The sequence below is a fragment of the Stegostoma tigrinum genome, chromosome 19 (genome assembly GCF_030684315.1).
Source record: "Stegostoma tigrinum isolate sSteTig4 chromosome 19, sSteTig4.hap1, whole genome shotgun sequence".
In the NCBI taxonomy this organism is placed as follows: Eukaryota; Metazoa; Chordata; class Chondrichthyes; order Orectolobiformes; family Stegostomatidae; genus Stegostoma; species Stegostoma tigrinum.
In genome coordinates this window covers 11051985-11068855 of record NC_081372.1, presented here as the reverse complement: position 1 = coordinate 11068855, position 16871 = coordinate 11051985, and the positions used below count along the sequence as shown (strand labels likewise).

The 16871-nt window shown below is 41.2% G+C and overlaps 1 protein-coding gene across 2 annotated transcripts in view; it reads left to right on the top strand.

Moving 5' to 3' along the window:
- samhd1 (SAM domain and HD domain 1) overlaps positions 1-16871 on the top strand; it is a 68893-nt gene that overhangs the window by 30604 nt on the left and 21418 nt on the right. For both annotated transcript variants that reach the window (XM_048550210.2, XM_048550209.2), the window contains exons 8-12: positions 1746-1846; positions 6034-6142; positions 9438-9529; positions 12693-12808; positions 16496-16635. In XM_048550210.2, coding sequence (XP_048406167.1) covers positions 1746-1846; positions 6034-6142; positions 9438-9529; positions 12693-12808; positions 16496-16635 — 558 coding nt within the window. The remainder of the gene's footprint in view (positions 1-1745; positions 1847-6033; positions 6143-9437; positions 9530-12692; positions 12809-16495; positions 16636-16871) is intronic.

The following is a 16871-nucleotide window of genomic DNA, read 5'->3' as shown; positions in this document are numbered from 1 at the left end:
AATTTAAAACTGAGATGTGGAGGATTTTTTTTTGAGTGTGGTAAGTCTGTGGAAATCTTTACCATAAACTGCTGTAGAAGCTGAGTCATTACGTGTATTCAAGATTGAGATAGACAGTCAGACCTTTCAGTCAGTAAGTTGGGGCGGCACGGTGGCTCAGCGGTTAGCACTGCAGCCTACAGTGCCAGGGACCCAGGTTTAATTCCAGCCTCGGGTAACTGTCTGTGTGGAGTTTGCACATTCTCCCTGTGTCTGCGTGGATTTCCTCCGGGTTCTTCGGTTTCCTTCCACAGCCCAAAGATGTGCAGGCTAGGTGGATTGGCCATGCTAAATTGCCTGTAGTGTTCAGGGGTGTGTGGGTTATAGGGGGATGGCTCTGGCTGGGATGTCGCAAGGGGCGATGTGGACTTGTTGGGCCGAAGGGCCTGTTCCCACACTGGGGAATCTAATCTAAATGAATCCAGGCTTATGGGGGGGAAGGCAAGTAATGGAGTTGAGGTTTATCAGATCAGCCATGATCTTGTTGAATGGTAGGGGATTAAAAACCCCAATAAACTGATGAATTACTTCTGTTTCTACACCTTTTATGTTTTTGCAGATTGTATTAGCTGATCAGTAATTAGAATGAAAAAGTTTGGTTGTGTAATTTTTGTTATTGCCTCAATAACCCAGGGAATGATATGTCATATCCTATCATGATGAATTGAAAGTGATTTCAGTTCAATTTATAAAGAAAACTAGAAGTAGCAATTTGGCAACTGTTTCCCTAATGTCCTTTTCAGCAGAAAATCCACTGTGCTTCCCTCGTCTGGAATATGCGAGATTCTAGTCTTTCAATGATAGTGATGATGGTCAACTGCCTTCTGAAATAGTTTAATAAGCCATTTAATTCATTGTTAAATTTTTGAGGGCTATTCAAAATTGGCTACAAATCCTGGCATAGTCAGCCATGCCGACATTTCTCAAATTAATTTGTAACGAGTAATAAAAAGATGGCATGCCAAACGGTGCAGCACTCACTCAGTACTACACAGGAACAATGGGCTTGATTTTCTTTTGTGCCCAAGTCTTGGAGTAAGACTAGAATCCACAACATTTTGACTTTGAGGCGTGAAGGGAACCAACTGAGCTAGTGGCTGACTCTTAGTCACTGATGGGGGACTTGGTGGCGTAGTGGTAACGTCACTAAACTAGTCATCCAGAACCCCAGGCTAATGTTCTGGGGATACGAGTTCAAATCCCACCATGGTGAATAGTGAAATTTCATCTTAGCAGAAGTCTGGAATAAAAGGATAAGACAACAGCAGCCATAAAAGCCTATTTGATTCATTAATATTCTTTAGGGAAGGATATCTGCTGTACTTATCCAGTCTGGTCTACATGTCAGTGACGTAGTTGACTCTGAACGACCCTCCAGGTAATTAGACATGGGTAGCGAACGCAAGACTATGCAAAAATTTTTTAAAAAGTGAATGTGAGAACAGAAACATTAGTGGTTGACTTGGTTCAGTGAAATGGAGCAGGAGCTTTATTAGCTGATTTTAAAATAAACTGCACCGCATCCTGATGCGACATGGTAAAGGTCAGCCTATTAGCCGAGATATCTCGCTTCACCTGCAGTTGTTTCTCGTGATGTGGAGATAGAAAGAATTGAAAGGAAGAGTCTAAAAGATAGTTCTTGATATTTATTCTGTCCTCTGAAGTGCATTTTTAAAAAATCTAACCGTGATATCTTGTCTTGTCAGTGGCCATACAAAGGCCGGCCCAGAGAGAAGGGCTTTCTGTATGAAATTGTCGCCAACAAGAGAAATGGAATTGACGTTGATAAGTGGGATTACTTTGCCAGGTAAGCCTGATCTCTTTGTCTATCTGATGATTTGGTGATGGATATTCATTTAATGCATGCAGCTTCACAGAAGATTCAAAGGTGACTGAATACAAGTGTGGCAGATTTGGCGCTAATACTTAGTTTAAAGAACAGGTTTCAACATTAATACCGTTTTATTCCTCCTGCTCCTGAAATTGTTGTTTCTGCTGATACACTGTTACCATAGGAACTGGTTATCCACTGGCGCCTCATTTAAAAATAGTTGTACATGAGGTAGATGTTTGCTGAAGCCAGAACTGTATGATGCGCTCTAGATGAAGTCTAGCCAGGTCACCGTATGTTTGTGGCAAAGCTTCCCCTAATGATTTTAGTCCTTTAGGTACAATAGCAGAAATTCCGTCAGTCTTTATTTTGTTTGTTCATCTGTATCTGCATCATTTTAGCGATTTTGTTTACATGGACACCTGACTCTCTCTGCTTGTCACTGTTCACCAAGTATGTACCATCACTTCCACCTTAATTTCGTGGACTTTCATCTGCTTTTGAGTGTCAAAGTCCAAAACTGCAACACCTTACACACAACCTTTTGTTACCTCATCAAAGGGGTCAATCAAGTGAGTCACACATGATCTTGCTTTAACAAAACCATGCTGCATCTTTGCTTAATTTTCATCTTTCCTGATTTTAAAAAAAAAAGTTTATTTTGAACCTCCTGATTTTTTCGTAGTTTTACCAACACTGATGTTAGGCTAACTAGCCTTAATCATTCTTCTCTTTCACGAATAATCATCTTTGTTTAGAAGCTCACCAGTCACCTGGAATGAATGAAGATTGAATCATGACGACCAGTTCTCAGTTTTGCTTTCTCATTGTTTTTCACTTAGAGCCATTAGAGTCCTAGAGCACGGAAACAGACCCTTTGGTCCAACTCATCCACACCCACCAGACCTCCTGAACTGACCTAGTCCTGTTTTGTAAGCATTTAGCCTAAATCCATTAGTCCTTCCTATTCATATACCCATCCAGGTGCCTTGAAAGGCAGTCATTGTACCCACCTCCATCACTCTCTGTGAAAAAGTTACCCCTTAAGTTACTTTTAAATTTTTCCTTTCTCAACTTAAACCTAAAGCGTCTGGTTTTGGACTCTCCTCCCCCACAAAAAAGACATAGCTTATATACCCTGTCCATGCCCCTCATGATTTTATAAACCTGTGCAATGTCACCCCTTAGTCTCCAGCTTTTTCAACCTCTCCCTATAGCTCAATCCTCAAATCGTGGCAATATCCATGTAAATTTTTCCTGCACCTTCTCAAGTTTAACAACATCTTCCCTACAGCAGGTCGACCAGAATTGCTCATTCAGTAATTTCAGTGGCATTCCATCTGGAGCAGATGAAGAGTGCACTTGGATTCAGAACATGAACTCTGTTTCTCTTCTCACAGATGTTGCCAGACTGACTAAGTTTGTCCAGCTGTGTTCTTCTGATTTCACATGTGCAGCATCTGCAATATTTTGTCTTTATTCAGTTATGATCTTCTTCTAAGTGCAAAATCTCTGCCTACGACTGTTCAAAATGTCCTTGTCCTGTCTTCGTGTAATGTCCACATGCTTCACAAAGCCAGTTCGAAAGTAGTCATATTCAAACTTTGGCAGCGTTCACTCAGTGAACATCTTTCTTTGCGGTCCTAGCATGCTCGACATTTTCCCTAGCTAACCACTTGCTCTCATCTTTATTTAATTACAAAATAAGAAGATTAAAAATTTTCAATCTAAATGACAATTCCTGAATTGTGAAATCAAACAGATGGAATATTATTAGATGTAAACCATATGGAAATGAAACGAGGATGCACTTTCCTCTAATTGGAAGTTTATTTACAATTTTATGAAGTGTTCAGGCTGTTTTGTGTACAGCAGGCTAAATGAGATGATTTAATAACTCTTTGCAACTTTATTATAATAAATTAGTCTGCAATACACTTCAAGTGGTCAAGTATACTATTACACTTAAAATAGTTTAAAAAGAATGGTGAAGCCTCAATTCAAGCGGGCAATTCAGATATTTGATGTTACAGCTGATTATCTCAGAATATTATTTTTAAAAAATCATTTTGAAGCATTGAGATCTAAATCATTAAATCATACCTTAAATTTCATGAGTAAGGGATTAGAATATTTTCTGTTTAAAAATTCCACCACAAGAAATATTGTTGAAGAAAATGAAGATAGCTAAATCTTCACCCATTAGATTCCCATGTTCTTATCTAATGATCTCAAACTTTGCCAGTGCTATCATTATCTTTGTGCAGTTTTTTCTTCCCCCCCCCCCCCCCCTTTCTATTGTCAAAAGAGTTGGATTATTACATTAATAATTAGTTAAATACTGAGGATGTCTTATCATGAAGTCTGAGCTTTTAGCTAGCCAGATTGTTTATACAGTAATATAGTAATCCAACTGTGACTTTGGTTTATGAATGCCTAATGGCACCTCTTATGAATTAAGTGAAGATTATGCCAAATTGGCTGTCACACTTCCAGATGAGGCTCATCAAGTCAACCAGCTGCAGGAGGGGTCAGCATCGACACGTGCCCTGACGTCACGAAGCTGGGACATTGGGGTGGGGTAACTGGGGATGAGAGGTCAGTACGCTGAGGGTACATTGGAAACTGAGCCTCATCTCCGCATCATGTGGTAAAATGTCTATTTTTAGAATCTGAACATCAGCAAGATCTCATCCTCCCATCCCATGATAGTGTGTTTTTTTTTAATTTCTGTATGTGATGCAGGTACCACTGTTTGGGCCAGCATTTACTGCCCATCTCACTTTACCCTCAGATGTGATGGGCTCCTTTCTTGATTTGCAATCCATTTTGGATTGAAGGTGGAGGATGTTTGTTTTTGGATTTGGCTCTAAGGCTATGCCTGTAAACTCTGACTTTGACTTTGCCCCCCTCTCCTCAATGTGGCCTGGTGATTGAAGAGAGCTTGGCTGGAGGACCAATGGGGAGTGCCAGTTCTGTAACCAATCAGTGACCAAAGGGCAGAGCTGAGCTGACCCTTCTCCTTGTCCAAATGGCATAATCCCCACTGTGCATTTGCAGACAGCCTAATGACATCTGCCATTTCTGATGAAGGGTCTATGCCCGAAACGTCAGCTTTCCTGCTCCTCTGATGCTGCTTGGCCTGTTGTGTTCATCCAGCTCCACACCTTGTTATCTCATTGACATCTGCCAGCTGCGACACTGTTCCTGCATGTGCATGCTCGTTTCTTTATGCTTGGCCCTCAGAAGAACTAACATATAAGTACAGGTCTGTTCCACATACGATTTAGTTACTATCCTACATGTAATTATCCTTGTATTTTTCAAGACCTGCTTTAGCCTAAAGGTGAACTCTTTTCATGCACATCCCAATGTAACAGAAGTAAAAATATGATTTTTAATTAACAGGGAATTTTGTAAACGTTGGTTTTTGAAAGAGAATTGTTCAACTTCTACATGTGTTAAATGACTAGTTTCTTCCTAAGCTTAATCTATTAAGAACAGCAGTACAGCACAGGAATAAGCCCTTCGGCACACTGAGCTTGCGTTGATAAAAGACATCTTTCTATTGCTACTTCCTCTGTATCCCCCTATTTTCTGCCTAGTCATGTATCTATCAAGATGCCTCTTAAATGCTCCTATGGTACCTGCTTCTACCACCTCCTCTGGCAGTACATTCCAGGCATTTACTACAAACTCTGTATAATAAACTTTCATCTCACGTTTCCTTTAAACCTACCTGCTCTTACCTTAAACCTATGCCACATATATCTGACAATTTTACTCTTGGGAAGAAGAATTTTCCATTCTGTCCATTAAGTTCATAAATTTGTAAACTCCTATCCGGTTGCCCTTCGGCCTCTGATGTTCAAATGAAACCAAAACGAGTTTGCCCAATTTCTCCTTCTTGCTAAAACCCTCCGACCCAGACAACGCCCTGGTGAACCTATTCGGTACCCTCTCCCAAGTCTTCCATATCCTTTTGGTAGTGTGGAGACCAGAAGTGTACATAATATTTCAAGTGTGGCCTAGCGCAAGTTTGATACTGCTGCAGAGCTGTAAGTCCTTATTCCCAAAGTGTAATGTTGTGAGTATATTTGAATTCTACCTTTTTAGCAATTTTCTGTTCTAATTGTATGTATGTTCCTACATTGTTTCTGAAGGGACTGTCATCATCTAGGAATCCAGAACAACTTTGACTTTGTACGCTTCCTCAAGTTTGCACGAGTTTGTCAAGTTCACAAAATGAAGTGTATTTGCACTCGAGATAAGGTAAAACCTATTTCATGGTGATTTCAAATCAAAATCTGTACTTCACTGGCTGACCGGCACCAGTTCAAACATTAGTTAACTTGGGAATCGGCTAGCTCATTTGGCCTGATGGCTGGTTTGCAATGTAGAGTGACACCAAGAGTGTGGGTTCAATTCCCACACGGGCTGAGGTTACCCTAGAGTTTACCCTTTTGAGCAGGTGAGTCTTTTTCCGAGAATAATGACTTCAGCTTCTTGCTCGCTCGCGTTCCTTGCTTGCGCTCCTCTCCTCTCTCAGTAGCCCTGTGGTCTTTAAACGTTAGTTAACTCAAAACTCAGTTCTGCTAGGTTGGAGAATGGCAGAAGTAACTCCATTGTTTAAAAATGTAGGGAGGGAGTAAATTAAGCACTACTAACTGGCTAACCTAACACTCATAGGAAATAAATAAAAACCATCCTGAGGAATGTTCACCAGATCTGAAGTGTTAATTCTGTTTTTTCTTCACACATGCTGTCAGACCTGCTGAGCTTTTCCAGCGATTTCTGTTTTTATTATTCATAGGAAGTAATGCTGGATAAGTAACAGAATACTTTTTTAAAAATTACACAAAGTCAGCATTGATTTATGCATGGGAATTCGTGTTTGACAAACCTTGTGGAGTTTTTTGATGAGGTAACTAATATACTGGTTCTCCAAAATCCATTATATGTTGTGTATTTGGATCTTCAGAAACCCTTAAAGAAGAGGTTAAACCTGTTCTTAGAACCTGTTGGAAGATGAGGCCCATCATAGAAATGTGCAATGTCGGCAGTTGTGGGCCATAATTAGTGATTTACAACCTCGGAAGCATATATTTATTCAAGATCTTTCTGTTGTTATGGGTACAGTTCCCAGGATGGGTTCTAGGTGCCTTTCATAAACATGGCATTCCTCCCTTGAACCACAGCAGTCAAGTGTTGAAGCTACTCCCACAATGCTGTTAGGTAGGTAATATGTGTCCAATAATGGTTTGTGACTTGGTGCTATTATACGTCAGCTTCCTTTACTTTTAGGGTACCTTGGATCCATTGTGATTCTGATCTAATTGAGGGTAGGAATGTGTTTGTACGTAGAGATAAAGGATTGATACTAAGTGGAAAGTGGTGAAAAGTAGGATACTGCATGGATTGCTGCTTATCTATTCACATATTTTGATAAGGGGTTCAAATGTAATACCTCTGAGTTTGTTGACAACATCAATCTGGGTGGGAGACAGAGTGGTAAGAAGGACGTCACGAGGCCTCAGCGTGATTTAGACAAGTTTGAGTGAGTTGCAAAATACATGGCAGGTGCAATATAATGTAGATAAGTGTGCAGTTGTGTACTTAGTAGGTAAAACAGATGGCAGAGTATTGATTAAGCAATAGATTAGGAAAAGGTTGATGTCCAAAAGGTTATAGTGAGCTGATACTGCAGATAGAATATGAGCCAAATTAATCTCAATATGAGATTTTAGATTAATCTGCCCCATTTTATCTATAGTGGGTATAGGTGCCTGAAGAGAATGGATTTAGAACCTTTTGTAGTTGTTTGTAGGCCAATTTGATGTATGTTCTGATATGTATTGATGACAAGAGAAACATCTGATTGCAAGTCCTAAAATGCTTTATTTTAAACACTATATTATCAAATGATGAAATCTGGTAAATAGTTTTTTTTCTTGCCAATCTTTAAACTGCTGACTTTATTTCCTGAGAATTCTGACTTAACACACTGTTTGCTCCACCCATTATCACCAAACTCACTAACCTTCCTTGACTTCCGATCCAGCAACAAGCTAACTTTAAAATTCTTATTCTTGTTTTCAAATCTCTCTATGGGCTCACCTCTCCCCATTTCTTTAACCTTTAAATTGTGATGTATGGGATAAACGACTCCACCTTCTGTAATTATCTTAATCAGTAGCTAAGGTTCAAGTCTGTCCTGTCTTGTTTTATTGTTCCAACTTAATGGCCATGTTTTCAGCTACCTAGATCCTGAATTTTCAAATTGCTTCCCTAAATCTCTCCACCTCTTCTGTTTTCAATATGCTTCTTAAAAGCCGAGCTTTTAGTCGCCTGTCCTAATATTTCCAGATCACTGCATGATGTCGCTTTTAGCCTTTTGGATGCTTTAAGTCTTTTTTTAAAGAGACTATATAGAGGCAAGTTTCTTGCCTGTTTTCACTCTGCACCTTGCACCAAATATAGTTACTTTTTATGTAAACCCAATACTGGCATGTAATGGTGATTGTAGGGAAAAATGAGATTATTTTAATGGAAATGTCTTTCATTTTTAAATGCTGTGAAGATAAATCCAGATGATTAGAGATAACAAGGTGTAGAACTGGATGAACACAGCGGGCCAAGCAGCATCATAGGAGATGGAAAGCTGTCATTTTAGGCCTAGACCCTTCTTCAGACCCTTCCCATTTCTGAAGAAGGGCGTAGGTTGGAAATCTCAGCTTTCCTGCTCTAATGATGCTGCTTGGCCTGCTGTGTTCATCCAGTTCTACACCTTGTTATCTCAGATTCTCCAGCGTCTGCAGTTCCTACTGTCTCTGAATCCAGAAGATTAGTTTTGATTGATTGGAGTAGGAGAAAGGGCTAGGTATTGGGTAGGTAAAAGGCCAATGAGGGTTGAGGTTCTTGTCATTCAACATGTGGAAGGGGCTCTGAGATAGAAATGAAAACTCTCCATTCATCATTAGGAACAAGTAGAATTTGTGATAGTTTTTTATTTTATTCATTTCAAGGGATGCAGGTGTTGCTGGCATTTGTTGCCCATCTGTGTTCTTTAATCTTTGTGTTTTGCCAGGCTATTTCAGAGGTCACTTAAGAGTCAATCAGATTGTTGTTGATCTGAAGACATATATAGACCACACCAGGGTACGATGGCAGAATTCCTACACAAAGGGATATGAGTGAACTCAATAAGTTTATGTAAAGTTTTAAGTATTTAGCTTTAAATTCCATATTTTTATAATTTAAATTCAAATTTCACGACCTGCTACGTGGGATTTTAACCCAAGTGCCTAGACAATTTACTGGGGTTCCAGATGACAGACAAAGTGACATTACCGCGATGCAACTGCCTCCCTGTAAAATCAATAGATAAATGGTCCCCTTCTCTGCATTTGTCTTCATCTGTAAATAAGGTTCGATCTGGTATCATTAAATACACACTGATATTTTAGCTGAATTACCCAATGTCAGATTCTCCTCTAGCATATCTGTCCAAGGATTTTAATGCTAATGCACTCTGATGAACAAGAGTTTATTATGTTTTCCCTTTCAGGAAGCTGAAGACCTGTACAACATGTTTCACACACGTAACACGTTACATCGCAGAGCCTATCAGCACAGAGTCTGTAACATTATTGAGTGCATGTGAGTATAATTACACTAATTGTCTCTCTCTGGGACATCTCTTAGGTTGTTTTTTTTCTTTCATTTTGGCTTAAAGTTGTTCTTTTCTCCTGAAGGAACTAGTGCTAAAATATGAGTCCATGCTTTCAGCAGTCCTCTATCACCTGAGATCATGTGTGTGAATGCATGATGGTGAGAGTCAACATCTGATCACCACTTCCCAAGAAACCTCCACGTCAAGTCTGTGTGGCCCTTGCTAATGGCTAATGAGTCATAGAATAATACAGCCTGGAAGCAGACCCTTTGGCCAAACTGGTCCATGCTGACCATGGTGCCCACTCAGCTAGTTCCAATTGTCTGCATTTGGTCCATATTCCTCTAAACCCTTCCCATCCATGTACCTATCCAAACGTTTTTAAATGTTGACATTGTACCTGCCTCGACCATTTTCTCTGGTGGCCTATTCCATGCATGCACCCTCTGGATGAAGAAGTTACCCTCAGGTCTTTCTTAAATCTTTCCCTTTATACCTTAAACCTATGTCCTGTAGTTTTCAATTCCCAATCCCTGGGAAAAAGAATATATGCATTCATCCTATCTATGCTCCTCATGATTTTATACATGTCAATAAAGTCACTCCTCATTCCCCTACGTTCCAAAGAATAAAGCTCTATCCTGGCCAACCTCTCCCTAAAACTCGGGCATATTTGTCCTGGCAACATCCTTGTAAATCCTCTTTTGCATACTTTTCAGTTTAACTTTCCTATAACATAGTGACCAAAACTGTACACAATACTCCAAGTGTGGCCTCACCAGCGATGTATACAACTGTAATGTAACATCCGATTCCTATGCTCAATGTCTCAACTGATGGAGGTCAGCATACTAAATGCCTTCTTCACCACCCTGTCTACCTGTGACACTGCTTTCAATGAGCCATGTACTTGAACTCCTAGGTCACTCTGTTCCACAGCATCCTCAGGACCTTACCACTTACCTTGGTTTGACTTTCCAAAGTGCAACACCTCTCACTTATCTGCATTGAATTGCAGTTGCTAAATCCTCAGCCCACTTTTTTCCCCATCTGATCGAATCCCTCTAATTTTTGATAACTTTCCTTGCTTTCAACGATATCTCCTAATTTTGTACCATCTGCAAACTTACTAATCATGCCTTGTACATTCCCATCCAGGTTATTTATGTCAATAACAAATAACAAAAGTCCAGCACCGACCCCTTGTGGCACACCACTAGTCACAGGCCTTCAGTCCAAGAAGCAACCTTTAACCATCACCCTTTGGATTCAAAATTGGCTCAATAGTAGGAAGCAATCAGCTAGCTCTCCCTGGATCCCATGTGACCTAATCTTCATGACTAACCTGCTGTGCAGTACCTTATCAAAGGCCTAACTAAAGTCCATATAGATAACATTCACTGCCTTACCCTTATCTATCCTCGTGGTTACCTCTTTGAAAAATTCCATCAGATTTGACAGATTTGACTTGCTGCGCACAAATCTATGCTGACTATCCTTAATCAGACCTTGACTATCCAAGCATTGGTTGATCCTGTCCCTCAGTATCCTCTCTGATAACCTGCCTTCCGCTGATGTCAGACTCACTGGCCTGTAGTTCCCTGGCTTGTCTTGGCTACCTTTCCTAAACAATGGAACAACATTAGCCACCTTCAAGTCTACCAGAACTACTTCGGTGGCTAAAGGTGAAGTAAAAGTCTCTGCAAGGGCCTCTGCAATCTCTTCCCCAGCCTCCTACAGTAATATTAGGAGAAACATTCATTAAAATCTCCCCCATCTCCTGTCGCTCCACACAGAGATGGCCTCATTGATCTTTAAGGGGACCTTTTGTCTCCCTAGCCACCCTCTTACTCCTAATAAAGCTATAGAACCTCTTAGGATTATCTTTAACCTTATCTGCCAGATCCATCTCATAGCCTCCTTCTGCCCATCTGATTTTCTTTTTTGAGTGTGCTACTACACTTTGTATAGTCATCTAGGGATTCACTTGAGCCCAACAGCTCATACCTTCTCCCTTTCCCTGACCTGAGCCTCAATATCCCTCATCAGCCAGGGATCCCTAAGCCTGCCAGCTTTTCCCTTCACTTTAACAGGGACATACCTTTAAAATCTCCCATTTCCCAGTTGTTCCTTTTCCGTCAGACAGATTCAGCCAAGTGATTTCTGTTAGATCCTGCCTAACAGTTCTGCTCCGGTTCAGCACATTAACCTGTGGACCTGCCCTATCTTCTTCTGTAATTGTGTTAAAACTAAGAGAGTTATGGTCACTGGATCCAAGGTGCTCTCCCAAACACTCTTCACATTTCACATAGTTGTAGATTTATACAGCATGGAAACAGATCCTTCGATTTCATACAGCCCTCACCAACCATGTTGCCAAACTAAACTGGTCCCACCTGCCTGCTCTTGACCTATATCCTTCCCAACCCTCCCCTTTTCCTATTCATGTACTTATCCAAGTATCTTGTAAACTTTGCAACGTGACATCCCAACTCCTATACTCGTTGCCTTCGTTGCTCAGATCATTAATGCTTGGTACATTCTTAATGACTGTCTGTCTACGTGTGGTGCAAACTTCAAAAATAATGTACCTGAACCCCTTAGGGGGTCTCACTTTTACAACACTGTCCAGGGCCCACAATTATTTGTATTAGTCCTGTCCTTGTTTGTGTTACCAGAATGCATTACCTTACATTTATCCAAATTAAACTCCATCTCCCAATCCCAGCCCACTGACTCAATTGATCAAGGTCTGTTTGTAATCTTGCATAACCACCTTCTCTATCTGCTGTGCCACCAATTTTGGTGTTATCTGCAAACTTACTAGCTATGACTCCTAAATTCTCATCCAAATCGCTTATATAAATGACAAAAGTAGTAATTTCAGCAGAATTCTCTTGATGTGTTGATCAGGATTGTGAACTCAGGCTGACTTTGTATCTTCCTTTGATTCTCCTCTTCCATCCCATCTTAGGGATACTGAGACCAATAAGATATAGTTGGGGCTGTGTCTGACCAGTTGTCCAAACTCTGTACAGACCAGTGATCAATCCTGGGCTACAGTCTGTTTCCACCCCTGGCATTGAGTGGACCAATTAGGCTATTGGATTCCCATAGCCAACACATGTCTGAAAATATTTTATCCCTCAGGATCACAGAAGCGATGGTGCTGGCAGATCCATACATCGAGATAAGTGGCACAGATGGGAAGCTTTATAAAATGTCTGAAGCAATCGATGACATGTCCGCTTACACCAAACTCACAGGTGAGCGCCTAGCAGTGTGGATGTTCTGAGGCCTGGTAATCACTGTTGAATTTGACAGCTGGAATCAACACCATTCCACCCCTCCCCAGTGCCACAACCACCACCTATCCCCTGCCCATCATGCAGGATCGTCGGTGGAGGCCAAACCACGGTCCCCTTTAACTGCGATCTAGGACATTATTCTGAGATTTACACACTCAGCAGCCAAGCCAGACACTTTGATAGTCTGTGTGAAAAGATAAATACTCTAAGTAATTGCGAGGTTTGAGTAGCAGTTGTTCCAGGGATTGGGGATGGCACCACTGATGGGAAAGTAGGGTCTCGGCAAGTGATCCCACTGGTGCCAGTGCGCAAGGGGGTTGCCTGTGGGGTTTGGGGTAGGAGGAGGGGATATCAGGTCCTTGGGGTTTCTGGAAGCACAGGGGATTGGAGGAAGGTTTTGGTGGGGAAGAGAATGGTTGATGCTCTCTAACTCTTCCTGGGTAACTAACTGGAAGCGTATGAAATAGGAGCGGAGGTTAGCAGCACTCCAGGTAGAGAATTCACCAGCTCTAATGGGGTACATCCTAGATTGCTGGAAGAGGTAAGGAAACAAATAGGGGGCTGTTAACAGAAATTTCCCAGGCCTGTCCGAACGCAAGATTAGTACCACTGGTACAGTAACTCACCAAGGCCCTTGCAACGGGGCCTGTAACCACTCCCATCTAGAAAGACAAGAACATATGGAAATGCCACCACCTGTAAGTTGCCTTCCAGGTTCCACTATCCTAGGATTAGGCAGTAATTGCTGGCTATCAACGATAGCCCATGTCCCAAGAGTAAATAAACAAACCAAAGGACTGGAAGATTGCTAAGAAAGAGGCAAAGGTTAACCCAATTATCTACAGACCTGTGAGCTTGACATTAATAGAGGGAAAACTGATGAAGGCCATAAAACAGGATAATATAACCTATTTTTCTCCAAGTGTATATTTAATACTAGCTAGTCAACATGGCCTTGTCAAGGGTAGATCATGTGTGACATGCGTAATTGAGTTCTTTGAAGTGACACAGGTAGTGGATGAATGTAGTGGTGTGGATGTTGTATACTTTGGACTTTCAGAAAGCATTTGATACGGTGCCACCTAGTAAGGTGGTTAGCAACTTAGAAATGGTTGGGATTGGATGCTTGGCAGCATGGATTAGATGTTGGCTATGAGATAGGAAACAGAATGTAGGTATAGATGCGCGTTTCTCAGGTTGGAGACAAGCTAAGAATGTTGTTCCCGGGGGATTGATATTAGGACTCTTGCTTTTTCTGATTTTATATAAATGATTTTGAGATGGGTGCTGCGGGAAAAATCTCTAAGTTTGCAAATGATACTCAGCTGGGAGGAGAATAGTGAATTGTAAGGATGATGCTGAGTGACTTTAGAGGGATACTGACAAGTTGACCAAATGAGCAGACACCTAGCTGATCAATTTCAATGCAGGGAAATGTGAGGTAATGCATATTGGTAGAAGAAACATGGAGAGACTCTATAGGATCAATGGTACAACCTTGAGGGGAGAACAGGAGCAGAGAGTCCTTGGGGTTCAAATGCATAATTCTCTCAAGGTGGCCAGGCAAGTTGAAATAGTTAAGAAGGCTAATGGCATCCTTGGGTTTATATATAGAGGCATAGAGTATTAAAACAAGGAAGTGATGCTACACCTTTACAAATCATTATTCAGACCACATTTGGAGTATTTGAGAAGGGTCACTGGACCTGAATATTTCACTGATTTCTTTCGACAGCTGCTGTCAGACCTGCTGAGCTTTTCCAGTGATTTGTTTTTGTTGGAGTATTGTGTTCAGTGCTGGACACCTTATTTAAGGAAGGATATTAAACCTCTGGAGTGATTGAAAATGAGATTTACTAGAATGATACAAGGAAAGATTTGAGAATTGGACATATTCTCCTTTGAGCAGAGAAGGTTAAGAGGTGACCTTAATGAAGTGTTCAAAGTAATGAACAATTTTGACCGGATAAAGAAGGATATGCTGTTTTCACTAGTTGGTACGTCAGTAATTAGGAGGTCACAAAGTCAAGATTGTCGGCAGGAGAGCTATGAGTGAGATGAGGCAAAACCTCTTTACTCAGAGTAGTTAGGATTTCGAATGTGTTTCCTGAGAGAGTGGTGGAGGCAGCATTTGATTCTGATTGCATTAAGCTTTTCTAAATGTGCTGACATTTATTCCTTAATACACTTACATTCCCAAAGACAGATGTTAGGCCAACTGGCCTACGGTTTGCTGCTTTCTGTCTCCTCCCCTTCTTGATTAGGGGACATCTGTTGGGACCCTCCTGAAATCCAGTGAGTTGTGGAATATTTTGCCCAATGTCTGCAGTAACTCTGCAGCTACTTCTTTTACACCCTTTAAATGCAGATCATCAGGTCAAGGCGACTTGCCTGTCTTTGGTCCCAATGTTTTATCAAATAATTTGTCCCTCATAAGAGACTGTTACATGTCCTTTCCTCTGGTTGCTTATCTGTTCTCTTTTGGGATGTTTTTAGTGCTGCCCTCCATGGAAACCAATGCAAAATATTGGTTTAAATTATCTGCCACTTCCCTAATCCCTGTTGTTCATTTCCTCCAAGAGTTGAATGTGTACTGTAGCTACTTTTTAAATGTATACTTCGAAGGTGTATGGTGGGAGCATGGATCTCGTTAATATTGGAGGAGGGCAATGGCTGAGGCTCCTGCAAAGCTAAATTCTGGATCCTCGTTCCTGCCTCCCTCACAATCACACCCTTCTGTCTCTGACCATGCGCCCGATTTTGAAATTGAAGGGGCCCTGTCCAGGCACCCCTCTCTTCTCTCTCCCTGATGTACTGTAGCGTCCGCAGCTCAGACACAGGAATCGCCCGTCAAAATCTTCAATTTCCCGCCGGCTCAGCTGTGTCTGTCATTCGTAGACTCCCGTAGCATGACTTCAGTTTGCATTGCTCCAACGACATGCTGGATGTTGTACTGTATGGGATGAGGTGTGCCTTCTGTCCCCTCTGATTTTTGTTTACATTGTCGCAGAGTACCTCTGAGGTCAGTCAGTGTGATGGATACTTGGGAACGGCTGTGCAGCTTAGATGGAACATTGTATGTGACTCCTCTTTTTTTTTTGCCTTTCAGTGAGACATCTGCTAGATATTAAAAGTGGATCACTAATGCTATTTATCCCATTTCCCGTTCAAAAGTTATTGGCAAATCTGTCTTTCAGACAATGCAGCTCTAACTCAAGACACCTTCCTGCCTGAAACAGGGTTCTCCTAAACTCCAATCTGGTGTTTTTGCCAATTATCTTTAATTTTTTTATCTTTTAGTTGCCAGCCACCTTACTAGTGGTAAGAGTATTTCCTTACTTACCCCCTGAAGCCATGGGGAATTCTGACAAATGCCCTTATGAATTCTCCCCTTAACCTTCTCCAAGGAGAAAAATCCCAGTTTCTGTGATCTCTGCGTGACTTAAGATCCTCTACCCCTGCTGACATTCTAGCAACTTCAATCTATACCCTCTCCAAAGGTTTAGTAATCATCTAAACTGTGGTGGAATATGACATTGTTCAGGTCCTGGGGTATTTTTGTTCGATATTTACTGTGTTTTATCAGGTGCAGAAGAGGCAAGAATGTAGTTAGTTGACTGGTGTTTTGCTTGTTGCTTTTCGCAGATGAAATCTTTCAACAGATCCTGAATTCATCGAAAGCTGAGTTGAAACCTGCTCAGGAAATCCTGAACAATATCATTTGTCGCAAGTTGTACAAATGGATCGGTCAAACTCAACCTGAAGCTGAAACTACTATTCAACCAGTAGGTGGCTCACACTGTGCAGCATGGTCAACACAAAAGCCAAGCAAAGTTGCTCAACTTGTCTAAACCAATTTTTATAATCCACATGAATCTCCTCCCATTCCATCCTTGCCCTGCCTCCACTCTTGTTTGCTTAACCCACCCTCCTCCCACATTGATGCACACTGTATGAGTGCTTCCAGTTTCAATCATTCTGGCAGCATATTACATGTTCTCATTACTTTCTGCATTAGGAA